We start from the raw sequence: 27,789 nt of genomic DNA on the forward strand, positions 1-27,789 counted from the left end.
ATACATCTGTTGTAGTGCATGCACTTGCTGTTTTAATGCTGTTACCTATTTTACTTAATATAAACCTCTCAACTCCAAAAGAAAATCAATCCACGGCAGAAGCTAAAAATCACTATATTATATATATATACTATATTATATTTTATATATAGGATAGAGAGAGAGAGAGAGAGAGAGAGACAGACAGACAGACAGACAGACAGGCATGCATGCGCACGCGCATGCGCACAGGGCTGACTTGTGTTGCTGGGAGTAACGGGACGCCCAAGGTTCAGCTAAATAGGCTTTAGCTAACTCAGCTAAGCTACGCTAAGAGCCAGCGATTTGTATGATAAATGGAAGTAACTGTATCTATGGATCCTCTTTTTCTTGCATGGAGCAATTTTAGGAGACGGAAGTTCCAGAAATGCTCGGATCTTTGCACAAAGGTGTTGGAGGACAATCCGTACGACCAGGTGAGTCTGTTTATGTGACTCTGATATGGCTGGCAGGGCTGCTAATGCTAGCTAGCTCAACTAGAATTAATCCTCTTATACTGGACTGCAGTTCAAATACCAATAAAACGCAGGTAGCTTAAAAACAGTAGTGTTCGTGTGTTCTAGTTGTTACTCGTGTCCCTTTTCTGTCCCAGCAACTAATTTCGCTTGTTAGATAGATAACCACGTTAGTATTATACGGTTTGTTTGACATTCTCTAGTGTGACAGTGTGGAAACCGCTCTGTTGACAGATCTAGCTCTGTCTGACCAGCCAGCAGCTAACAAAACACAGGCCGAGGTGGTCAGGCTGGTAGACCATGGACCACTACGTTGATAAATAAATGTTTGGTATTTTCTAATTGTGTTTACTCTTGTGTTAATTTCTTTACAAACGTGCCTACAATGTAGCAAACCTTTCATTTCTCCCAGCACTTATCAGCTTAACCAGTTTGGCCAATGTTTCTGCAGCTGGTAGGTCAGACTGAAGTGGAGTTTTTTAGCATAGCATGTAAGCAGGGAAATATTTCCCCTGTTAATTTGTTGATTTTGTTTTGGGGGGGGGGGGGAACCCTTTCCAAGCGTTATAGGGTAACTTAAATCATCTAACTTAAATATTTGATTTTTCACTCCTCTCCACCTCACCTTTTTCGCCAAGGAACCTCATACATCACTCCATATTTCTGAGGTAACAGCATATGTCTGTTTAAGCCCTGGTCCCTGATGCCCAATGTCAATGAGGTGTAGTAGAAGCAGGATCCTAGCTAGAACCCTAATCACACCCTCTTCACCCTTCACTTTACTTAAACTTCAGTGTTACTTAATGTATATATGCTTTAACATGATCCTCTATCCAACACTTCTTTATTCATAGGTTGAATCTCTGTCAGTCTTAAATTAATAAAATTAGCACAGTTCTGTGATTTTTCTGCTTTGACACGTCTACTAAGTTTTTCATTACTTGTTGAGTCAAATTTAAGTGTGTTCAAGCAGGGAAATTGCAAACGTGTGCAGGAATTCAGTGCATCCTTCCTTCCAATTTCACTGGGACATACAGGCTTCATGCAGTACCAGTGTACAGCACCTTTTCAGTCTCCCAGCTGTAGGCTTTCATGGAAGAACTTGTACAAAAGAAAAGGAACCATTTTGGTCAAAGACACTTTGTTTTAGTTTGTTAAAACAGTTCTTCTGGTTCCCTGAAGGCAGCTTGGAGCCTGAAGACAAGGGCTCTGACTGAGATGGTGTACATTGATGAAGTGGAAGTTGACCAGGAGGGCATTGCAGAAATAATGTTGGATGAAAGTGCCATTGCACAAGTGGCACGTGAGTACTTGCGTAAAAAGCTGCCATCTTTTCTATTTATAAATGACATCAACTCCACCATGCCTACTTTTTTAGGCTACTCCATGATAGAACTAATCAGACTACTTTTTATAGTGTTTTATATTGCAGGACATTTTTTATTTTTTTTTGCAGGACCTGGAACGTCGCTGAGGCTCCCTGGAACAAGTCATGGTGGAGGACCTACTCCAGCTGTCAGGTTCATAAATACTGATGTATTAATTTGAAATGAATTTTATTTGTAGGTTGTGAGCATACCTAACCAAACATTCATTATGTAAAGTTATGTATAAAGTTGTAATGTAATGAATGAAAGTCTAACACAGGGGCTCTCAAACTTCTTGCATCCAGGGACCCCATTAAATAAAAAATAAAATAAAATAATTCAGAGACCCCCTCAGTTATTGGGGTTTATACTAAACGTATTCAACCAGTCAAACAAGCTAAAAACTATAAGAAGTCAATAAACATGTTTTTGATAATATTGGGTTGTGATAATATAATAAATAGATAAATTGTGGTATTCATCTCTTTGAGCTCAAATCAGGCTCACTGGAAATAATACACCTAATTGCATTTTTAATGTGACCTGTCTCTGATATTGTTTCAGACCAGTGACCCAGTCAGGACGTCCCATTACAGGATTTGTAAGACCCAGCACTCAGTCTGGTCGACCAGGGACAATGGAACAAGCCATCAGAACACCTCGAACTGCAAATACTGCCCGTCCGGTCACCAGTGCTTCTGGGAGATTTGTCCGATTGGGCACGGTGGGCTGTTACACAGTGTAATGTTTTAAAAAATAAAATGTAAAAAAGTTTAGATATTCTGATGTTCACATTTGTATTCTGTTTTAAGAATGGCCTTTACACCTCATAACAGTAATTCTATGTGTACGTTGTTTCAAAGATTTAACCGGCTGTTTTATGAATCTTCCAGGCTTCTATGTTAACACATCCGGATGGACCATTTATAAACTTGTCCCGGTTAAATTTGCCAAAGTATGCACAGAAACCAAATTTATCCAAGGTATTCCAACTGCAAATCACAAGTCTGCAATGGATTTGGTAATTTCTTAACTCCAGTCTCAAATGTCTGTTGTGATTACAAATATCTTTCTCGGTCTTACTCTTATGCCAGAGCTTATTTGAATACATCTTTCACCATGAGAACGATGTCAAAAATGTAAGTAAAAGCTAAAACAAGCCATAAGTGGTATACTGTATTTGTTTGTAGTCCATGTGTTAACAGTTCCCATTGTGGAACATTTCAGGCTTTGGACCTAGCTGCACTCGCTACCGAGCACGCACAGTTCAAAGACTGGTGGTGGAAAGTCCAACTTGGGAAATGTTATTACAGGTGACAAAACACTATTATAAAAACTTTATTTTAATTTGAAACGTGTCCCATTAACTGCATTGAGAAGATAACTTAGATTTGTTCTGATATTGCATGCACTGACTGTAATGATTGACTGGTTGGATGATTGGCGTTTGTATTTGTAGGCTTGGTTTGTATCGTGAAGCTGAGAAACAATTCAGATCAGCCCTCAATCATCAAGAGTTTGTAGATACTTACCTCTACCTTGGGAAGGTACAAAGTTAATTCTGTTTAACTCATTTATACTGCGCAAACAAAATAATGGAAACCAATGCTTTTCCTTTCTTTTTTCTTTGTGCACAGGTATATCAGCGATTGGACCAACCCATAACTGCCCTGAACCTCTTTAAACAAGGCCTGGACCATTTCCCAGGAGAAGTGACTTTGCTGACTGGGATTGCTCGCATTCATGAGGCATGTGTAATTATCAGAATCTGATGGATAAATATGCAGATGTCATTTTGAGCTACAGATTTATGTACACTTGTACTGTAATGAAATTTCATCTTCCCGAGGGTAGTAATTGAAAACTTTGGGCACTTTAGGAGATGAACAACGTCACTTCAGCTACAGAGTATTACAAAGATGTCTTAAAGCAGGACAACACACATGTGGAGGCCATTGCCTGCATAGGAAGCAACCATTTCTATACAGACCAGCCAGAGATCGCCTTGCGTTTCTACAGGTTATCTTCCTGATGCAGAAGGAAAAGCGTTCTTGTATATAGGAGTTTATATAAATATGTAATGTTACTGTATCTGCTTCACTTCCTTTTCTTTCTCTTTTTTTGGCTCAGACGGTTGCTACAGATGGGTGTGTATAACTGCCAACTTTACAATAATCTGGGCCTGTGCTGTTTTTATGCTCAGCAGTATGACATGACTCTGTCCTCATTTGAGAGAGCATTAGCCCTGGTTTCCAGTGATGAGGAACACGCTGACATCTGGTATAATATTGGACATGTTGCAGTGGTGCGTCCGACTCCAACATAGCCACACTAAGGAAAAAACTCAAGCTTATATGAAGTTACTGGTTAAGCTTATGGAAAACTGATCAATCTTGAAGCCAGTTCTCTTTTCTGTTGTATCTCTTTCACTCAGGGTATTGGTGACTTGACTTTAGCTTATCAGTGCTTTAAACTAGCTTTGGCATTTAACAATGATCATGCTGAGGCTTACAACAACTTAGCAGTGCTGGAGCTACGCAAAGGACGCATTGAGCAGGTAAGGCTAATGCTATCACACTAATACAGCACTATCAACCCCATAATTCTATTTAAATAACCAACTGCAACTGATGGCTATATAAAAACACCAAATGGTATACCAGTGAACATAAAACTAGAAAATAGTGGAGCTTTAAAAAAAAAAATAAAATGTTACGCTGATTACAATTTATTTCATTTTTGCTTATTTTTTCTTTTTTTGTGGAAAAAAACTGAATATGTCTGCATTCTGTTAACCATTATGTCTGTTGGCACACATTGTATGAATTGTCATTTAGTTGTTCATGTGGGTGCATAGTTTAATTATCGGAACTGGTTAGCAGCATGATCGATGTGGGTTCTGTCTCTGAGTTCAATGGGAAATGGACTTGCTATGCAGCCTGCACTGTTCTCAGGTCCTTCCTCAGTAGACACTGTTATAACCACTTTACAAGAGAATGTGTATGTGGAACAGAGAATATTAAAGCTTTTTTTTATAATGAGGTTATAAGGCTTTCACTTTGGAACAACTTTGGTTTAGGTGCCTTGCTCAAGGGTACAATAAATCTTCATTTATTCAACTTCCAGTTCACATATGAGAGCTGAGGGAGCATAAATTTGGTTTAAGCATGTTATTTGGTTTAAATGATAGCGATGTTGCTTTTTGTTACAGGCAAAAGCCCTTTTGCAAACAGCTGCTTCTCTCGCGCCCCACATGTATGAACCACATTTCAACTTCTCTGTACTGTCAGATAAGGTAAGCACTATACAACTTTTATTCTTCTTGCAGGTATTTTCACATGATAGCTGATTTTGGACACCTCTCTATGTTGCAGCATTCAGCATTTCATGTTACTACACTGACACAAAGAAATTTAAAGATACACTCACTGACCAGTTTATTAGGAACACTTGAATACCTGCTCATTCATAAAATTATCTAATCAGCCAATCATGTGGCAGCACTACAATGCATAAAATCATGCATATAGGTCAATGCATCAGTTAATGTTCACATCAAACATCAGAATGGGGAAAAGTGTGATATCAATGACTTTGATAGGCTGGTTTGAGTATTACTGATCTCCTGGGATTTTCACAGTTCTGCAGGCAGAAAGGCCTTATTGATTGCAACTGGTTCAAGTCTACAGTAACTCAAATAATCACTTTACATCTGTGGTGAGCAGAAAAGCATCTCAGAATGGTCAAAATGTTGAAACTTTAGGCAGATGGGCTACAGATGTAGACAGCTTTTGGTCCCATTCCTGTAATCGAAGAACAGGAAACAGTTGTGTGTGAAAATCTCAGGAGATCAGTTCCTGAAATATTCAAACCAGCCCATCTAGCACCAATAACCATGTCATTGTATAAGTCACTGAGATCAAATATTTTTTACCATGTTTGATATGAACATTAACTGAAGCTTTTGACCTGTATCTGATGAATTTATGCTTTCACTCATCTATATATACAGTGCCATTTTGTGAAGCTCAACAACGTTTTGACGCACATCACAGCTATATTCCTTGGTCTTACCCATTGTGATGAATGACTAAGGGAATTTTGCCTATGTATTAACTCATATTTATACCCCTGTGAAACAGGAAGTCATGGTTGAACGATTTCCTCCTAGTCACCCAGGTGTACAAAAAATGTTTAAAATATCAATGGGAATATACACCAAATATATTTTTCTCGTATGGATTCATAGGGGTGCCAATAATTGTTGCACACCTATTTTTAACGAAGATTTTTTTTTTGGATAAACCTGTGTTGTGTTTGCAATTGTTTGATATCCATGAGAGTAGAGTATTTTTGTGAATTCTATTGAACAAAAGATCAAAAGGTTAAACAATAATGACAATTTTTCCCAGCCTTCTTTGCTCATATATATCACACATCACCGATCAGCCATAACATTAAAACCACCTACCTAATATTGGGTAAGTGACCCATCGATGCATAGATTCTAAAAGACCTCTGAAGGTGTGCTGTGGTATTTGGCACCAAGACGTTAGCAGCGAATCTTTTAAGTCCTGTAAGCTGTGAGTTGGGGCCTCTATGGATTGGACTTGTTTCTCCAGAACGTCCCACAGATGCTCGATTGGATTGAGACCTATGGGATTTGAAGGTCAACAACTTGAAATCTTTGTCATGTTCCTCAACCATTCCTGAACAATTTTTGCAGTGTGGCAGGGTGCATAATCCTGCTGAAAGTGGTCACTGCCATTTGGGAATACCGTTACCATGAAGGGGTATACTTGGTCTGCAACAATATTTAGCTATGTAGGACCCAAGATTTCCCCGCAGAACATTGCCCAGAGCATCACACTTACTCCGCCACCTTGACTTCTTCCCATACTGCATCCTGGTGCCATCTCTTCCTCAGGTAAGCGACGCACATGCACATGTTGTCCACATGTAAAAGAAAACCTGATTCATCAGACCAGACCACCTTCTTCCATTGCTCCATGGTCCAGTTCTGATGCTCATGTGTCCATTGTAGGCTCTTTCGGTGGTGGGCAGGGGTCAGCATGGGCGCTCTGACCTGTCTGCAGCTACACAGCCCTGCACGCAGCAATTTGTAATGTACTGTGTGTTCTGACACCTTTCTATCATAGCCAGCATTAACTTTTTTAGCAATTTGCGCTACAGTAGCTCATCTGTGGTATTGGACCAGACTGGCTAGCCTTCACTCCCCACGCACATCAGTTAGCCCTGAGCGCCCATGACCCAGTTGTCCTTCCTTGGACCACTTTTGGAAGGGACTAACCACTGCATACCTAGAACATCGCACAAGACTTACCGTTTTTTTTTTTAGATGTTCTGACCCAGTTGTCTAGCCATCACAATTTGGCCCATATCAAAGTCAATCAGATCCTTACGGTTGCCCATTTTTCCTGCTTCCAACGTAGCAACTTCAAGAACTGACTTTTCACTTGCTGCCTAATATATCCCACCCCTTGACAGGTGCCATTGTAACTGTATAATGAATTTTATTCACTTCACCTGTCAGTGGTTTTAATATTATGGCTGATCAGTGTTTATTAATAGGAAAATTTCAATCCATACTTTTTTCTATGTGTATCTGTGTTTTGTTTGAAAGGTGGGTGACCTTCAGAGTAGTTACATGGCTGCCCAGAAGTCAGAGGATGCTTTTCCAGAGCACGTGGACACTCAGCAGATCCTAAAGACCCTCAGACAGCACTTTGCTGTGCTTTGAATGTTTCATTGCAGTATTTTCACATTATGTGAAACAGCACAGCAGAGCAGGTTATAAAACGTCAAAAATGTCTACAGAGATTAAAATGTCTAGCTACTTTTCATGTTTTTCTAGACAGAACAAAGATGTAAATTATTTCAGGAACTATTTTAATAAGTCACAGTGTATAAATGCAGTTTTTAACTTATAGCATATCTATAATAACTGGTAGAAAAAGTGGATGCGGTTTTGTTTTGAAAATATTATGTGAAATGTAAACTTGTCTATGTGTTTAGCATTAAAAATGCAGAGTTTAAGTAAAATAGGGTTATTTTACTAATTTCAGTGTCAAGTTTTTGAACATAAAAAATGAGCAATGATTCTGTTTTAGTCTATTATTATTATTATTATTATTATTATTAATTCGAAAAACTTCACATTTCTATGCACACGGTCTATGAACAATTCTGCTGGGTTTTCCTCCACATTCCTACTGCAGTTCCTAGATGATTACCACTGTGAACAGGGAAATGAACAAATGGCAGCATGACTTGGAAGTGTGTATCACAGATTTTTTTTTTAAATAAGAACATCTATTGTCAACAAGCACAAGCTAATTAGTTGATAATTTCTTTGGAAATTTTTATTCTCAATTTGCTTCAAAGTTTGTACAAAGTCATAGCAGTTTGCTAACTACTCAGCAGCATTATTTTTCAGTTTTAAAGAGAGAATAACATCATAATCCTTTAGTCCTACATAGTCTTACTGACTGCTCTGCTCTTGAGTGGGTAACAGACTATGCACCATGACTGCATGTAGTCTAATAATGTATGTGTACCTGGAATAAAAGTATCTAAAGTAAAATCAAATCTGAGACATACTTCTAACTAAAAGCTTTTATATATCAGACTGGTGCTTGCCAAAATGTCCTATTTCTCTCCAAACTATGGGTACTCAGTCACTGTGCAACTTTTAGATTTTTTATAATATCAATTTAATTACATTACTAAGTGCAACAGTTCTGTGTGAGAGAGTGAGTGAGTGAGCAAAGGAATTGGTTACTTAAAAAAAATTCAGAATATTATTTAGTCTTTGATGAATTATTAGCTGTTACTAACAGGCAAAAACAAAACAAAACAAAAAAAAGGTTAATTGAGGATTCTAGAGTGTTTTATCTATTTCCTTCTCACAGATCCATTTTAGTGGGTGTGAACATGGTGCATCATTCCAGGCCTTCATTGGATTATTGGTGGGATACACAGCTGCGCAATCCTCTATAGTCAAATCATCATTTGGCTCCCCGTCCATCCAGTACCTATAAAAACACGCACTTTTTCACCTTTTACATACTGTATCAGACAAAAGTAAGACCGGGTATATGATGTTTTACCAAATCAACTGCATAGTTTTTTTTAATATAAATCTTTATTTTGAAATTGATGCATGCAACATGTTCCAAAAAAAGTTGTGACAGTGGCAATTTAGGACTAATAGCGATGTGACATGTTGAAATTAGAAGGCGATGTGAAAAAGGTGAGGCAATTGTCTAATCATAGTATATAAGGAGCCTCCAAAAACGACCTAGTCCTTCAAGAGGAAGGATGGATCGAGGCTCAACAATCTGCCAACAGATGCATCAGCAAATAATCTGACACTTTGAGAACAACATTCCCCAAAGACAAATCGGTAGGATTTTGGGCATTTCACCTTCTACAGTGCACAATATAATTAAAAGAGTCAAGGAATCTGATCAAATCTCGGTAAGGGCAAGGCCGAAAACCCCTTCTGAATGCGCGTGATCTCCGTTCCCTCAGACATCACTGTCTTAAAAACCATCATGAGTCTGTAATGGATATCCTGACATGTACTCGGGAATACTTTGGTAAACCTTTGTCAGTCAACACCATTCGCCGCTGCATCCACAGATGCAAGTTAAGGCTTTACTATGCAAAGCAGAAGCCATACATCAACACTGTTTGGAAGCATCGCCAACTTCTCTGGCTCGGTCTCATCTGAGATGGACAGTAGCACAGGGGAATCATGTTTTGTGGTCGACAATACAAATAGTTTTTGGATAAAACAGCCGTCGTGTTCTCCAGACTAAAGAGGAAAAGGACCATCCAAGCTGTTATCGGCTTCAGGTCCAAAAGCCAGCGTCTGTCATGGTATGGAGGTGTGTCAGTGGCCATGGCATGGGTAACTTGCACATCTGTAAGGGCACCATTAATGAAGAAAGAAGTGTACATGTTCTGGAGCAACATATGCTGCCATACAGAGCAGGACAACGCCAGACCACATTCTGTCCGGATTACAAGTGCATGTTTGCTTATGCAGAGAGTGCGACTGCTAGCACGTCCTGCCTGCAGTCCTGACCTGTCTTCGATCGAGAATGTGTGGCACATTATGAAGCGCAAAATAAGGCAACAAAGGCCCCGTACAGTTGTGCAGCTGAAGAAATGCATATTGGATGAATGGGGGAAAATTCCGCTTTGTAAACTTAACCAACTGGTGTCTTCAATGTCTGAACACTAAATAAGTGCTATTAAAAGAAAAGGTGATGTTACACAGTGTTAAACAGTCAACTGTCCCAACTTTTTCAGAGTGTGTTGCAATCATCAGATTTGAAATAAATGTATATTCTCAAAAATAAATTAAATTCACAAAGTAAAACATCAAATAATGTGTCAGTGTGTTTTCAGTATAGTGCAGGGTGAGTTGAATTTTCAAATGACTCTTTTTGTTTGTTTATTTGTTTTTGCATTTTCCATACTGTTCCAACTTTTTCGGAATTGGGGTTGTGTGTGTGTGTGTGTGTGTGTGTGTGTGTGTGTGTGTGTATCAGGTGTAATAAGGGATATTTCTAGCCATTAATGAGCTCATTTGTATCCTATACTGCAATAGCAAATTAAATTGTGTTTCATTGGTACCCTTCTGTCAGTGTTGTCTCATTCAGCCATTTCCAGAGCCCTTCTGTATGGTCATCCTTCAACCCGATCCAAAATCCATTAGAATAACTGAATGGTAGGTTGTACCGAAGTGCTTTTAAGGTCTCTACGATGAACTCCTATGCAGATGAGCAAATGTTAAAGGTTAATATTGTTATTAGTTTGTGACTTTTGACAACCTTTGACTAGATAAAAACCAAATAATATGGCCTTTCAACTCAGAATTCCTACTTATAAGCTCAGGTCTCCTCAACCCCGAGTTCAGCAAGTGACATGAAATCAACATGGCTGCTCATAACATAAACAGTAAAAAAAAATAATAAATCTTCTTACTTTTAAATGAGTTATGCTTGTTAAATATACAGTATCTCCCAAAAGTGAGTACACCCCTCACATTTTTGTAAATATTTGATTATATCTTTTCATGTGACAACACTGAAGAAATGACACTTTGCTACATTGTAAAATAGTGAGTGTACAGCTTGTGTAACAGTGTAAATTTGCTGTCCCCTCAAATTAACTCAACACACAGCCATTAATGTCTAAACCGCTGGCAACAAAAGTGAGTACACCCCTAAGTGAAAATGTCCAAATTGGGCCCAAAGTGTCAATATTTTGTGTGGCCACCATTATTTTCCAGCACTGCCTTAACCCTCTTGGGCATGGAGTTCACCAGAGCTTCACAGGTTGCCACTGGAGTCCTCTTCCACTCCTCCATGACGACATCACAGAGCTGGTGGATGTTAGAGACCTTGTGCTCCTCCACCTTCCGTTTGAGGATGCCCCACAGATGCTCAATAGGGTTTAGGTCTGGAGACATGCTTGGCCAGTCCATCACCTTCACCCTCAGCTTTTTTAGCAAGGCAGGGGTCGTCTTGCAGGTTTGTTTGGGGTCATTATCATGCTAGAATACTGCATACTGATCATGCTCTGCTTCAGTATGTCAAAGTACATGTTGGCATTCATGGTTCCCTCAATGAACTGACAGGCTGACCCCCACCCCTTCAACCTCTTCAGCAATGCTGGCAGGACTCATACGTCTATTTCCCAAAGACCACCTCTGGATATGACGCTGAGCACGTGCACTCAACTTCATTGGTCGACCATGGCGAGGCCTGTTCTGTTCGCTGTATGGTCTTGGCCACCGTGCTGCAGCTCAGTGTCAGGGTCTTGGCAATCTTCTTGTAGCCTAGGCCATCTTTAATGATGTCCATGTAAACGTAGTCAATGACTACGTTTACATGGACTGCAATAATCTAATTATCGACCTTAATCTAAGTAAGGTAATAATGTGATTAAGGTGTTTACATGGGTCACTTTTAGAATACTCCTGTCATGTACCCGTTTTACATGTTATAGATCATAATTAGATTAACAGCCCGCGTCATTACATCACCACGCCACGCCATCCGACGTCCCTCCAGAATTTCACGTATCAACATACAGTTCGTCTTCGTTATGGTACCGTATACAGTTTTGGGTGTATTTATAAAAAAATTTTACGAATGCTTTAAGTGCAGTTAATTATTTGTCATGCTGTACGTGCTAATAGACAACTGCTTGGAGCCGTGGGCTGCGTCTCAAACCGCGTACTTACTGTCTATATAGTAGCTGAGATACATGTATTTTTCCCCACTACAGGCCTATAGTAGGAAAGTATGCAATTTGGGACAAAGCCGAACTCTCTTGTTCGCCGTAAAACGTAAAACTGTTGTGTGTGATCGTGTCGTGTCGCAAAATGCGGTGAAAACTCCCACACGACGTTCATAATGTGATTAAGGTGTTTACATGTCACTACTACACGTCCATAATGCGACTAAAACAGGAGTACTCCACCTGTGTTAATTAGATTATTGCTTACTTCGATTATGATCTTAATTAGATTAAGGTAAGTGAAAATTGCTGTTTACATGGTAGTTTTTTAATTAGAGTATGGTCTTAATCGGCTTAAGAGTGGATTATTGTTGTCCATGTAAACACAGCTATTGTTGGACATATAATTTAAACAAATACACTATACAGCCAAAAGTTTGTGGACATCTGACGATCACACCTGAACCTGTTCCTGATTATCCCATTCCAAAACCATTGGCATTAATATGGACCTTCTCTCCCTTTGCTGTTATAATAATCTCCACTCTTTTGGGAAGGCCTTTCACTAGATTTTGTGTTCACTAGATGTGGCTGTTGAGGATTTGTGCTCATTCAACCACAAGAGCATTAGTGAAGAAAAGCCCTGGTGTTGGGTGAGGAGGCCTGGCATTCAGTCAGAGTTACAGGTCATCCCAAAGGTGTTCAGTGGGGTTGAGGCCACTCGTATTTTTCCACTCCAACCTTGGCAAACCATGTCTTTATGGACCTCGCTTTGTGCATGGGTGTGATGGTCAGATGTTCACAAACTTCTAGCTGTATAGTGCAATAGTTTTTTTTTTCAGTGAAATGCTACTCAAGACTGTAAATGTTTAAGAATATTTTTTTTATTTTATCAATTTAAAAAACAGAATTTGAAACAATCTACTGTGGAGAAAACCATGTAATATGAGGGTGAAGGTTTATATCTGACCTGTTTCTCCTTTGAGTCTATGATGACTAAGTCAGCTCCTTTTTTCTTGCATTCATCCCTGCCTGCATTCCAGCCTCTGCGTGGAGTTGTTGAAGACACAGCAAAGTAAAAACATGTGCTGTTCATCAGCACCCAGTTGGGTAAGCACTTGCCACAGTGTTCTTCTGTTGAAATATAATAGAATACAAAATTGGGCAAAATACATCAAGTTGAAAAGAACCCAAAATGGCAAACATTTCTAAAGACAAAGAAACCACAGTTAATAGGTTTACTGCTGTGTGAATGTACTGTATTCTTTATCTGTATGAGAAAGAAACACTTAATTTTTAGACTCAGTTATTTTAAGGCACATTCATTATGAACAAAAAACTTACCAAGATTTGAAATTTGAGATTGCATTTTTCTTTTGTCTACTTCTAATTTTTGTTTTTGCAAGTTCAGTTCATTCTTCAATCTTATTTCTCTGCTTAAATTTATCTGCAGGGATTTCATCAGTTTTACGTCTTCATCATGTTTGTTCTGAAGTGCATTTTTGGACTCAGTCAGGCTTTTGTGGTCTGACTCCAGCCGGGCAAGTTGAGAGCTGATTATTGATGAGTTGAGAGACAAGATGCCATGTTTGTCACTCATCCTATTAACTGAGGAAATAACAAGTTAGAGCTCAGCCTATATCAAGTCTGGGTTATGTACAGTGCCCACTAATATTGGCACCCTTGGTTAATATGAGTAAAGAAGGCTGTGAAAAATTCTCTTTATTGTTTAACCTTTTGATCTTTTGTTAAAAAAAATTTAAAAATCATATTTATATATTTATAACAGGAAGTCATGGTTACAACAATTTCATGTTCATAGTCACCCATGTGTAATAATAAAAAAAAGAGTAAAATATCAATGGGAATATACTTCAAATATATTTTTCTCATATGAATTTATAGGGGTGCCAATAATTGTTGCATGCCTATATTTAACAAAGAGATTTTTTTTAAACCTGTATTTTGTTTGCAATTGTTTGATATCCATGAGAGCAGAGTGTTTTTGTGATTTTTTTTTTAACAAAAGATCAGAAGTTTAAACAATAAAGACAATTTTTCATAGCCTTCTTTGCTCATATTTATCAGGAGTGCCAATATTAGTGGAGGGCACTGTAACTTGCTTAACAATAGATTTTTTTTTAATCATTTCAATATATATACTCACTGTGAACACTTAGTCCAATTACAGCAAAAAGAAATGCAGCACTTACGACCCCCAGAACTATAGCTACCAGTCGATAAGGCCTAGAGCTCAGTTCATCACTGACAGTAAACCGGGTCACTGAATAAGAAAATAAGTTAATCAAATCTACAGTCAGTACAGAGTGACAGTGAGAGTGTAAATGTCTGATAATTACTGCTCCTAGCCTATTAAAGACTACTGATTTGATCATTGCTCTTGTCATTTGTGTGGTGACCTGGGAAGGCCTGTTGTTATGACTTAATTCTGTCCAACAGCAAAAACTGCCAAAAAAAAAAAAAAATGAAGTTTGATGTCACAAATTCACCATATAAAGGGTTTTCCCAGGCCTTACACGCTGCTATTTATGTTCTCTACTGGTGTCACTGTGCTGTATTTGCTTATTTTGTTTAATTAAGATGACTTCAGTTAACTCGCATGTTATTTCAGGGTTGTGTGTATAGTCTGCAATTACTTTATGAAAACAGAGCATAAGCAATATAACATATATAAAATATATGGGTGAGATATATTTTCTCTATAAATGTACAAAAGCAGCTTATATTTCCTGTATAGTTCAATACAATAGTTTTACAGATAACTAGAATGATGATCGGTCAGTAATACTATGAAATCAACTTTAAACCCCTTTAATCTCTCAAAGTCCATAAAACATGATAAATAATAAACTGAACCTACATCTCAATGTTTGATAGGTAAATATTTACTTACTCTTTGAATATAGAGGCTGAACATCTCCGGTGAAATCAACTTGAGACTCTAATTCATTGTATGTCTCCTTTCCTTGGTTTTCAGAGTTCACCATAATTGCCACTTTTTAAGTATAACTCTAGAAACATTGATTTATGTACAGTGATCTTTACTCTGTGCAGTGCAAACTGTTTGTCCTGACAGTGTCACTGAACTGATTTACTGTTGATTGTGGGTGGACCTACAATTGCAATGATTCATGTTTGGTTTTATGTGGAAGTAAATGGCATAGAATTTTCTGTTGTTTGAATTAAAGTGACATTTAAATCAAATTAAGTAATTGTTTATAATAAAAGTTTATAAATGCCAAACTTAGCATTGCAGCTAAACAGATTTGTGAAATAGTCATCATACAAATACCCTAGCCACCAGATCTCATTTTACTACTGGCTTTTATATATATATATACATATATATATATATATATATATATATATATATATATATATATATATATATATATATATATATATATATATACATATATATATACATACATATATATATATATACATATATATATATATATATATATACATATATATATATATATATATACATATATATATATATACATATATATATACATATATATATACATATATATATATATATATATATATATACATATATATATATACATACATATATATACATATATATATACATATGTGTGTATATATATATATATATATACATATATATATATATATATACATATGTGTATATATATACATATATATATACATATATATATATATACATATATATACATATATATATATATATATATATATATATATATATATATATATATATATATATAATCTTCTGCATTGTTGTTGGTTCTCTGCACATAAGAATTTCACACACCTTTTATACTTTACATAGTAACTGTTATGTGACGTTAAATCTGAAATCATTAAAAGTCATGATTCAACATAGTTTAGCATTACTGCAGTACATGTTAACTTTTAAAAAAGATAAAGTCAAGTCACCCTTCAACAGAATGGGGACAATAATTATATAAACATTAAACACAAATATTCAAAGTTCCCATAACAAACAACTGGACAAACAACTTAGCATTTTTCCAAGAAAAATCATTTTGACTCATTTAAATTTTATTTTCTCCCTTAAAAATAGTCAAGTCAAGTACAGATCTTTATTGTCATCACAACCATATGCAAGGTGCAGTAGAGAGTGAGGTGAAATGCATGCATGCAGTGCTGACAGTGCAGTGCAATAGGAATAATGAAGCATGCAAGAATTTTTTTGAGTATACAGTGTAAAACCCTGTATAACCCTTCAGTTATTGCAGTTATTAGGGGTTCAAGCACGAAGGCCAGATGGCCAGAGGTGTTAGCCCGATCAGCCAAATGGTGGTGCTATAGTGAGCATTTTTAGAAAGATGGCCATAAATTTTGAACCGTTTGTCACAGACTCAAGTGTCTTATATCTGTGGAATCCTTGGGACAAGATGAACAAAACGTTTATTTCCGATCTAATTTCTGTCATTAAAATTTTCCACCATCTTGGATTTTTCTTAAAACCTACTTTTGCAAACTAGTCCTAGGTTTTTGTCCGATCGGGATCAAACCAGTGCCAAACGATTCTATGGAGTCTTAATATCAATAATTCAAGCTATGGTATGCAAAAACACAGGTGGTAGGTGTGGTCACTTTTAGATAAATGGCTATAACACTTGAACGAAATGAGATAGGGTAAACCATGCAAAAGTGGGACAGTTTTTGGTAGATTCACCATGGCATAATGACAAAAGCTTTATACTGCTAGCATTTTTTTGTAAAGACACAACCGTCCTAAATGTAGGTGTATTGAATGTAATTATGATAGACATTTGAACACCCTTAGGCACAGCTTTTCACCGAAAGAGTATTTTCAGATAAAGTGAGAGAGATCATCAGCAAAAGTGGGACAGTGTTTTTAAGTTAATAAAAAATATTTTTGCTACAATTTAATTGAGAGTTTGGCCACTTCTTGGTGCTATAATAGCCAAAAAAAAAAAAAACTTACCAAGATTTGAAATCTGAGATTGCAATTGTAATTTGTCTTCTTCTAATTTTTGTTTTTGTGAGTTCAGCTCATTCTTCAATCTTGTCTCACGGCTCAAATTTATCTGCAGGGATTTCATCAGTTTTATGTCTTCATCATGTTTGTTCTGAAGTGCGTTTTTGGACTCAGTCAGGCTTTTGTGGTCTGACTACAGCCGGGCAAGTTGAGAGCTGATTATTGATGAGTTTTGAAAAAGGGATTTCATCAGTTTTACGTCTTCATCATGTTTGTTCTGAAGTGCGTTTTTGGACTCAGTCAGGCTTTTGTGGTCTGACTACAGCCGGGCAAGTTGAGAGCTGATTATTGATGAGTTTTGAAAAAGGGATTTCATCAGTTTTACGTCTTCATCATGTTTGTTCTGAAGTGCATTTTTGGACTCAGTCAGGCTTTTGTAGTCTGACTCCAGCTGATTAAGTTGAGAGTTGATTATTGATGAGTTGAGAGACCAGATGCCATGTTTGTCACCCCTGTTAACTGAGGAAATAACAAGTTAGAGCTCTGCCTTCCATCAGCTCAGCCTATATCAAGACTGGGTTATGCAACCTGCTTAACAATAGACATTTTTTAGCATTTCAATATATACTCACTGTGAACACATAGTCCAATTACAGCAGAAAGAAGTACAACACTTAGGACCCCCAGAATTGTAGTTGCCACTCTATAAGACTGGCAAGACCTCACTTCGTCTTTGACAGTCAACCTGGTCACTGAATAAGAAAATAAGTTAATCAAATCTACAATCAGTACAGTGTGTCAAAAACAGTGTAAATGTCTGAGAGTTACTGCTCATAGGCTATTAATGACTACTGATTTGATTGTAGACTTCTCACTGTGGCCTCATTCTGGCAAACAGACAAAAATCCCCCACCATAAAAGGGATTTATGTCACAAATTCACCATGTAAAGGGTTGTCCCAGGCCTCTACACATTGTTATTTATGTTCTCCACTTGTGACACTATGCTGTATTTGCATATATTACAAATTTGTTTCAATAAGTTATTAAACGTGAGACCTTTTTTGCTTTTAAAATATTGTAAATGTCAATGAAGTGGTTGGCTAAAGCTAGGAAAAAGCATCTTTGTTAGATTATTTCAGTTAATTGAAATACTCAGTTAAGTGAAATACAAACTAATCGTTGCTTTTCAGCAGAAGGAACTGGAAAACATCAAAGGCAGCATGGATAGAGCTAAATATGAGCAAACTGTTAAGGAGAACCTGTTCTAGTCAGCCACACAGCTGCATTTGGGCAATGATCCAAAGCACAAAGCAAAAACTACAAAGAAATGGCTTTAAAAAAAAGGAAGGTTAGTGTTTTAGAATATCTGAGTCAAATCCATCCCATCCATCCATCCATCCTCAACCTCTTACTCCTTTCTCAGGGTCGCGGGGAACCTGGAGCCTATCCCAGGGAGCATCAGGCCCAAGGCGGGGTACACCCTGGACAGGGTGCCAGTCCATCGCAGGGCACAATCACATACACACTCACACATCCATTCATACACTTCGGACACTTTAGACATGCCAATCAGCCTACCATGCATGTCTTTGGACTGTGGAGGAAACCGGAGTACCCAGAGGAATCCCCCGCAGCACGGGGAGAACATGCAAACTCTGCACACACATGGCCCCGTCGGGACTAGAAGCAGTTTATATTTTCTGTAGTTTATGACTACTTGTAGAAAGGCCACTGTCAATATCGCAATATAAATCTTATGGCTTGTTTTACAGGTAAATAAAACATTGACTAATTCTCTATCAGAAATACTATTCAAACAACTATAAACCCATTTACTTCTCAAAAGTTTATAAACATGCTAAAACTGAACCTGCATCTCATAATGTTTGATACACAAACATTTACTTACTATTTGAAGGCACAGGACGAACATCATCTTGAATCTCTAATTCATTGTATGCCCCTTTTCCGTGGTTCACCATAATTGCCACTTTTTAAGGTAACACTGGTCTTCAATCTTTACTCTGTGTACTGCAAACTGTGTGTCCTGACAGTGTCACTGAGCTTTTATACTGTTCATTGTGGGTGGACCTACAGTTGTTGCAATTATGATTCATGTTGGAGTGATGAGAAAGTAAATGGCATAGAATTTTCTGTCAATGAAATAAAGGAACATTTAATCAAAATTGCTTAAAATAGAAGGTTTACAGAAACCTTAAGTTAATAGAAACCTTAGAATTACAGTGAGGGGAAAAAAGTATTTGATCCCCTGCTCATTTTGTATGTTTGCCCACTGACAAAGAAATGATCAGTCTATAATTTTAATGGTAGATTTATTTGAACAGTGAGAGACAGTATAACGACAAGAAAATCCAGAAAAACGCATGTCAAAAATGTTATAAATTGATTTGCATTTTAATGAGGGAAATAAGTATTTGACCCCCCTCTCAATCAGAAAGATTTCTGGCTCCCAGGTGTCTTTTATACAGGTAACGAGCTGAGATTAGGAGCACACTCTTAAAGGGAGTGCTCCTAATCTCAGCTTGTTACCTGTATAAAAGACACCTGTCCACAGAAGCAATCAATCAGATTCCAAACTCTCCACCATGGCCAAGACCAAAGAGCTCTCCAAGGATGTCAGGGACAAGATTGTAGACCTACACAAGTGTGGAATGGGCTACAAGACCATTGCCAAGCAGCTTGGTGAGAAGGTGACAACAGTTGGTGCGATTATTCGCAAATGGAAGAAACACAAAAGAACTGTCAATCTCCCTCGGCCTGGGGCTCCATGAAAGATCTCACCTCGTGGAGTTGCAATGATCATGAGAACAGTGAGGAATCAGCCCAGAACTACACGGGAGGATCTTGTCAATGATCTCAAGGCAGCTGGGACCATAGTCACCAAGAAAACAATTGGTAACACACTACGCCGTGAAGGACTGAAATCCTCCAGCGCCCGCAAGGTCCCCCTTCTCAAGAAAGCACATATACATGCCCGTCTGAAGTTTGCCAATGAACATCTGAATGATTCAGAGGACAACTGGGTGAAACTGTTGTGGTCAGATGAGACCAAAATGGAGCTCTTTGGCATCAACTCAACTCACCGTGTTTGGAGGAGGAGGAATGCTGCCTATGACCCCAAGAACACCATCCCCACCGTCCAACATGGAGGTGGAAACATTATGCTTTGGGGGTGTTTTTCTGCTAAGGGGACAGGACAACTTCACCGCATCAAAGGGACGATGGACGGGGCCATGTACCGTCAAATCTTGGGTGAGAACCTCCTTCCCTCAGCCAGGGCATTGAAAATGGGTCGTGGATGGGTATTCCAGCATGACAATGACCCAAAACACACGGCCAAGGCAGCAAAGGAGTGGCTCAAGAAGAAGCACATTAAGGTCCTGGAGTGGCCTAGCCAGTCTCCAGACCTTAATCCCATAGAAAATCTGTGGAGGGAGCTGAAGGTTCGAGTTGCCAAACGTCAGCCTCGAAACCTTAATGACTTGGAGAAGATCTGCAAAGAGGAGTAGGACAAAATCCCTCCTGAGATGTGTGCAAACCTGGTGGCCAACTACAAGAAACGTCTGACCTCTGTGATTGTAAACAAGGGTTTTGCCACCAAGTACTAAGTCATGTTTTGCAGAGGGGTCAAATACATATTTCCCTCATTAAAATGCAAATCAATTTATAACATTTTTGACATGCGTTTTTTCTGGATTTTTTTTGTTGTTATTCTGTCTCTCACTGAACAAATAAATCTACCATTAAAATTATAGAATGATCATTTCTTTGACAGTGGGCAAACATACAAAGTCAGCAGGGGATCAAATACTTTTTTCCCCCTCACTGTATAGCATCCCAGAAAAAATAAAAATTAACATATCAAATATTTTTGCTAGCTATAGAAATGAGGTTACATAAACATCAAATGGAGAACTTTTCCTTAATTCTCCTGTTTCTCAATATTTTCTACTAAGAATAATACTCTAACACGCTTAAATTTGTCTCCTCCTAAGTTTCAGAAGAGAACTCAAGATTACACACTCTGCTCAGGTTTTTCTCCTACCCCAGAGACTCTTATGCTCTCACATTTGTCTCCTGAAAACATTTATGCTTAACTGTAACCCTATTTCCTAATCATCCATCCATCTTCTATACCACTTTATCCTTTTCAGGGTGAAAAGGGGAAACCTGGAGCCTATCCCAGGAGCATCGGGCACAAGGCGGGGTACACCCTGGACAGGGTGCCAATCCATCGCAGGGCACACTCACATACACACTCACACACCCATTCATACAGTACGGACACTTTGGACATGCCAATCAACCTACCTATGTCTTTGAACTGAGGGAGGAGACCGGAGTACCCAGAGGAAACCCCCGCAGCACGGGGAGAACATGCAAACTCCGCGCACACACAGGGCCACGGTGGGAATCAAGCCCCCAACCCTGGAGATGTGAGGCGAATGTGCTAACCACTAAGCCACTATGCTAAATGAATAAATGTAATATAGACTTCAACATTGAAACTCTGAAATGATCAGTTTTTTTTTTTACTTTTAAGTATTTTCAGTCTCACTCATTAACACCATTTCAATCAAATACATTAAATACATTGTCATATGAAATTGTTTAACATAGACAGTGTTTTGTTACACAATGATTTAACAAAGGAAAACATGACTATAACATGATATATTAAAATGCAGACAAAATGGGGTTTACAAGAGAAACATTTACATGTTAAACAAATAAAAAAAGGTTATGCAACAACCATGAAGTACAGGTACACTAGTATTACATGTGTTAAACAAGTAATTCTTGATATTATTCTAAACTGCATATACTTAATCAGTGTCTAGTGTGTTTGGAAAATATGCTGCATATACAATGCCTGGCAGTGAAGACAAATTTAAAAACACTAGTTTGCTCAAATTGCTAAAATATTCTACTGCAATCTCCAGCACGCTTACAATGGTGAAACATGTGGCACTTTTTACAGTGTCCTGCAGAACATCTATTCTTATGCTTGAAAATTCATTCACAAAATCAAGAGATTACAGCAAGACAATAAATCAGTTTTTTTTTCCTCAGAGGGCATGGTGGCTTAGTGGTTAGCACATTTGTCTCACACCTCTGGGGTTTGGGGTTTGATTCAGGCCTTTCCTACATTTCTCCAAAGACATGCATTGTAGGTTGATTGGCATCTCTAAATTATCTGTAGTATGCGCAAGTGGGCCCTGCAATGGGTTGGCACCCAGGGTCAGGGTGTCCCCTGCCTTGTGCCCCAAGTTCCCTGGGAGAAGCTCCAGGCTTCCTGTAAACCTGTGTAGGATGAGCGAAATCCATAGAAAATGGATGGATGGACTCCTTTTCTCTCAGAACTATCTCATGACTTATTTGTGTCTATTTTAATTTCTACTAAGGAATCACAACTTGCATCATAACTTAAGCTCATATCCTGAGCTTAGGGAGAGCAACCTCTGAGCAATAAAATGTTCCTATACTTGAGTCTTGAAAGAGATTACAGCTTAATTAATATCTTCCAAGGGATTTTAGGAGAAAAACATCAGAGACACTGTTCATACTAACATGAGAGCGATCTGTCTCCTAAGCTATGGAAAAGCAATATTTTGTTCCTCTGGTATGTAAATAACATTTGTTTGGTAGGCAAACAGTTACTTATAAAATTTTAAATGATATTTCATCTGTAGTTATTATAGTCATGGCAAGTCATAATTCAACCTAGTTTTTATATTTCTGCAACATATTTACACATAAAAAAGACATCACCCTTTGTTTGGTATTCATGTGGATTTTAATTTGACAGCTATCACCTACCTAAACGTTGTTACAGGCCATGTACACCCCTTCATGGCAACGGCATTCCCTAGTGGCCTCTTTCAGCAAGATAATGCATCCTGCCACACTGCAAAAATTGTTCAGGAGTGGTTTCAGGAACATGACAGAGTTTAAGGTGTTGACTTGGTCCCCAAATTCCCCAGATCTCAATCCAATCAAGCACCTGTGCAATGTGCTAGACAACAAATCCAATCCATGGAGACCCCACCTCGCAATTTACACAACAGCAAAAGCGGTCCCTATTTTGAAAAACGGCTAAAGACCCACCTCTTCCGTGAACACTTAACTAAACCCTAACTTGCCTCCCCCTCCACCATGTAAAAATAAATAAATAAAATACATTTCTGCACTTACACTGGTTCTTTTACACCTCTACACTGTGCATGTTGCTTTTCTAGAACTCAATTAAAAAGTCTTGTATGGTCACACTACTGCTATTGTTCTCTGCTTGATATATCGATTTGCTTGTATTATTTTATATAGTATTTTATTAAAAGAGATTATTTAAACAGAGCCATTTCATGAGAGGATGGCCTATCACTATTAGATATTATATTAAACCAATGATGCACAATAATGTTCAGTAATAATAATAAATAATAATAAATAATAATAAATAATAATAAATAATAATAAAATAATAACTCACAACATATGAGGAACATATGAGGCTTTTCATTCATAACTTACTTCTATTTGTGCTAAGAGTGACATTACACTTCCTGGCAGTTAACTGACAACATAGCTGTTGTAATGTTGCTTCATGTAGGGAACAGAAACCATAATTCTGGGTCAAAAGGTGCTGTTTGGCCGCCCATGATATCTGTGGGTCATGGCGCTCGAGCCACGGTAAGCCGAGAATGATGGGGTGACGAGTAGATACCGTGACATACAGGACGATGGTTTCATAATGGAGGGCACTGGCTTGCATGGTGATTGGGGCTGTACAATGTGAGATGACCCCGCCTCCTATTGGGGACCCGTCGATGGAGTGCACCTCTCGTGGCTAGAGCAGGGCTTGGATGGGGAGGCCGAGGGTTCGCGCTGTCTGCTCATCTATGAAGTTCTCTGCTGCCCCCGAGTCGATGAGCGCTGAAAGCACAAAGGATTTCTCTGAACATTTGAGCAGCACGGGTAACACAAAAGAACCTGCTTTGAGTAATTGAAACGCACTCACCCGGGGACGACGGGGTTCGGTGGTCGTGCCCTCCTCGGTTGATCGTGGCCTTCTCTGCGGGCACTGGCGAACGACGTGGGTGCTCTCCCCGCAGTAGAAGCACCGTTCCTCTCTACGTCGTCTCTCCCTCTCCTCCTCGTGGATCCGGGCCCGGCCGAGCCGCATGGGTTCCACTGGAGGTAGCGGCTCGGTGGGTACGGGATTCCACGGCGCGGGGCAGTTAGTGCGGGCGGGCGGGGCGGGGGGCGTGCCCAATCTGGGTTGCCCGCGCCCGATCTGGGTCGCCCGCTGCCTCCATGATAGGCGAAGTAAACTGTTACGTTACCAGGTGGGAGGTAAGCGCAGGTCGAGCAGTAACAGAAAGGTGAGGGAAGCGTGAAGCGCAAAGCACACAGTCCGAAGCAATAGAAAGAATCCAAGACGACATCCGGGAATCGTAAGTCATAAACGAGGCTAGAGTCCTTAAACCAAGAAAGTCCGAAGCGTAGTAGGAAGCTTGGTAACTTACTCGCGTTTGGGGAAAACTGAGCGTTACTTCGCGCCACGCTGCCATTAACAAGGTCTTAAATAATTTTGGGTGGCTCACAGGTGTTGGCACTCAGTACTCCGGCGAACTTGAGCGCGGGCGTGGCTGGGATATGTAGTCCACGCCGGCTCGGTGGCCGCGAGTTCGCCGTGGTGTAACAAGGCCGAATTCCCTTATTTATTCATCACAATGGGTAAGACTAATCAATATAGCGGTGATGTGTGGCATGAGGTTGTTGAGCTTCACAAAATGGGAAGTGGCAATAAGAAAAGAGTAAAAGCATTGAAAATGCCCATTTCCACCATCAGGGCAATAATTAAGAAGTTCCAGTCAACTGGAAATGTTATGAATCAACCTGGAATTGGACATGTGTCTATAACGCACTGTGAAGAGGATGGTTCGAGTGGAAAACAAATCTCCAAGGATCACAGCTGGAGAATTGCAGAAGTTAGTTGAGTCTTGGGGTCAGAAAGTCTCCAAAACTGTAATTCGAAGTCAATTATATCACCACAAGTTCTTTGGAAAGCTTTCAAGAAAAAAGCCTCTACTGTCATCCAAAAACAAACTCAAGTGTCTTCAGTTTATAGGAACCAGTCCTGAATGAAAGAAAGTGGGATGGAAGGTTTTGTATTGAACTGTGGTTCTTCAACTGAATGGCTATATGTGAGGTGACTTTACTATTAGTACTCAGAAAGGAAAGTACTGAACTGTATTAAAACGTGTTTTGCTTGTTCAGCAGGAAATTGCCTTTTAACCCAGTTATATATTTTTTCTGTTTAGAAAATGTTCTTTCACAGTCACTTGACAGGAAATTAAATGGCACTCTTAGCACAAATAGAAGTAAGTTCCTCATGTGTTCATGCATTCCAACCCTCAGTGATGGAATGAATTTCTAACCTCAATCTGGACAGCACAATCTGTCACTATCTTCAATTAAAATTTTTTTTTAAAAAAATGCTAAAGACCACCTCTTTTGTGAACAGTTAACTAACCCCTAACTCGTCCCCTTGTCCCCCTTAGAAAACAAACTCCAGCCTGAGGTCTGGTATGTGGACAGCGAGGTGATAAACTATTCTTAATTAAAGTTATATCTTATTTTTATACTTAAGGCAAATGCTGGTGTAGCAATATATCTAAATAATATAAGAGATTTCTTTTGTAAAGCTGATTTTGGATCTTATGGACACAAAATTTCTTAGCATACAGAATACATCCAAGATTTCTCATGTTTTATTAACAGTATACTAAGCTATGATATAATAAGCTATGATAATATGATATGATATCCAACTTTCAAGTCCAAGAGATGCCCACTTTCCACACTTCTTGTCTGAAATTCCTTACTGAACCAGAGGGTGTTATAATCCATTATTTACACCAATATTTCAAAATGCAACATTTGAATCTACCAAAATCAGTAAAGCTGGCATTTCTGACATATTGGCTAAGAGCACAACAACACTCTCAAAGTACTTGGCATTAGATGGCTTATTTTGATCTCATTTTAGTCATGTAACTAGATGATGCTTAAATGCTCACTAAAGAAGCCCAGTTAGTGGCAATAAAAGTAAATGGTTGTTGTTTGCAAACAAAAAAAGAAGATGGAAACACTGGGAAGTTAAGGATGTGCTCCATTCTGATGTGATGAGGCCTAGATGCGAGACTAGTCACTTGTTGGGTCAGTCCAAATTAAAGTGCTGAAAAACATTCACTGCAAAAGGCCCTTTTAAACTGACTGACAGATGAACACACTTCTCTGAATAGAAATAGTGCTGAAGGTTTACTGAGATGAGTTTAGGCAGCTAAACAGGTGTTTTTTGGTAAGATTTGGATTGATTGCACAAAAATAGGAAGTGCCATTCTCAACCTACTTTAGCTTATCATGATCAAATTCTGTAGTGCACACTGTATATGTGTGGTAAATATGACAACTGATTTCTCCAAAGTTGTCCTATAAGAAACAACTGGCTTGTCTATATTCAAGGACAGAATGGTCTAATAAGGCCATCATGAAATAATTATAATTGTTGTACTGTTGTATGACTTGTTCAAAAAAAAAAAAAACCAAACAAACACATGCAATAGAACATTCATGTATTACTGGCCTCGAACATGAGGCTCATTTTACGCTTTTTGTTTTTCTTCAGCACAGAGATTTCTTGCCTTGTACACCGTGGGTAACCTGTTGGGGAGTGGAGGCTTTGGCACAGTTTATGAAGGAACATACAAGAAAGATGGACAACAGGTAAATTACCCCGTCTTTTATAGGTGTACTTCACATGATTCAAAATCCTCATTGTATTTTCATGAAGAATATTTAAATACTCTATTATTTCAGTAATGGGCTACTGACATTTTGGGCTACATGTTGTTATTTACCAATCATTTATAACACACCAGGAACATGGAATTGAAGTGACAGTTTGAAATAGGTGAAACCGGAAGAATAGCGCCTATATGATAATCATTAAGGATAATCATTCTCATAGAAAGAAGGAAATGCTGGTACAGGTTACATCTTTGTAAATGCAATTTTGCAAATCCTGTGAAAATTTACAGCATTTATTATTATTCAGTTATGCATAAATCAAGTTGATTATGTAGTTAGCTATATTACATTGCCAACTGTCATAACATAAAGGGCTAACCAACTCTGGACCTATAAATAGTAGAATATAAAAAGAAATATGTCAGTTATACCAACTGTTGTAATTAGATAACACATTAAGCAGAGCTATTGCTCCAATTAATGCTTCCTTCACTGTAGTTCCACCACTCTACAAAGGAAACTACATTTGTCGACTGCTAATACAGGGGCTGTTGTTAATAAGTATACTAATTGTTTTTAGGTTGCAATTAAATACATCACCAAGGATGCCTCAGATGTGTACATCACCATTGTAAGTAACCTTGTTTTACTTTTGTGATAGTAGCATCAAAATCTAGTTTACAGTTGCTTTATAGATCAAAACTATGTTTCCAGGATGTCTCCATTTACTTGCACCTGCTAATGTAAAAAAAAAAAACAATTCAAGTTGTAGCTGTTTCAGCACAGATATAAGAATCTTAGATGCTGAATTAGCCGGTGTCGCTAACTAC

General features: G+C 38.4%; 2 protein-coding genes across 6 annotated transcripts; one reads left to right on the forward strand and one right to left on the reverse strand.

Annotated features, from left to right (window-relative positions):
* Positions 1–248: 248 nt before the first annotated feature.
* ttc8 (tetratricopeptide repeat domain 8) lies at positions 249–8,906 on the forward strand. Of its 4 annotated transcripts, none has more exons than XM_053632261.1 (14): positions 249–455; positions 1,677–1,797; positions 1,951–2,014; positions 2,426–2,585; positions 2,755–2,844; positions 2,956–3,000; positions 3,089–3,174; positions 3,321–3,408; positions 3,499–3,609; positions 3,741–3,880; positions 3,992–4,166; positions 4,296–4,418; positions 5,073–5,156; positions 6,588–8,906. In XM_053632261.1, the coding sequence occupies exons 1-14, from the start codon at positions 336–338 to the stop codon at positions 6,648–6,650; spliced, it is 1,470 nt and encodes a 489-aa protein (XP_053488236.1). In that variant the 5' UTR covers positions 249–335; the 3' UTR covers positions 6,651–8,906. The 4 variants fall into 4 exon arrangements, with proteins under 4 accessions (XP_053488236.1, XP_053488235.1, XP_053488237.1 ...); XM_053632260.1 differs by having other exon boundaries at positions 7,506–8,906; XM_053632262.1 differs by having other exon boundaries at positions 277–455; positions 1,681–1,797; positions 7,506–8,906.
* Positions 8,572–19,147, reverse strand: LOC128612279 (C-type lectin domain family 4 member G). 2 transcript variants are annotated; one of them, XM_053632269.1, is made up of 6 exons: positions 19,035–19,147; positions 14,307–14,423; positions 13,484–13,747; positions 13,110–13,273; positions 10,529–10,665; positions 8,572–8,916 (listed from the first exon to the last, which is right to left on the reverse strand). In XM_053632269.1, exons 1-6 carry the CDS (start codon positions 19,105–19,107, stop codon positions 8,763–8,765), a joined length of 909 nt encoding a protein of 302 aa, XP_053488244.1. In that variant the 5' UTR covers positions 19,108–19,147; the 3' UTR covers positions 8,572–8,762. The 2 variants fall into 2 exon arrangements, with proteins under 2 accessions (XP_053488244.1, XP_053488242.1); XM_053632267.1 differs by lacking the exon at positions 19,035–19,147 and adding an exon at positions 15,054–15,229.
* Positions 19,148–27,789: the final 8,642 nt, after the last annotated feature.

The sequence above is a fragment of the Ictalurus furcatus genome, chromosome 9 (genome assembly GCF_023375685.1).
Source record: "Ictalurus furcatus strain D&B chromosome 9, Billie_1.0, whole genome shotgun sequence".
In the NCBI taxonomy this organism is placed as follows: Eukaryota; Metazoa; Chordata; class Actinopteri; order Siluriformes; family Ictaluridae; genus Ictalurus; species Ictalurus furcatus.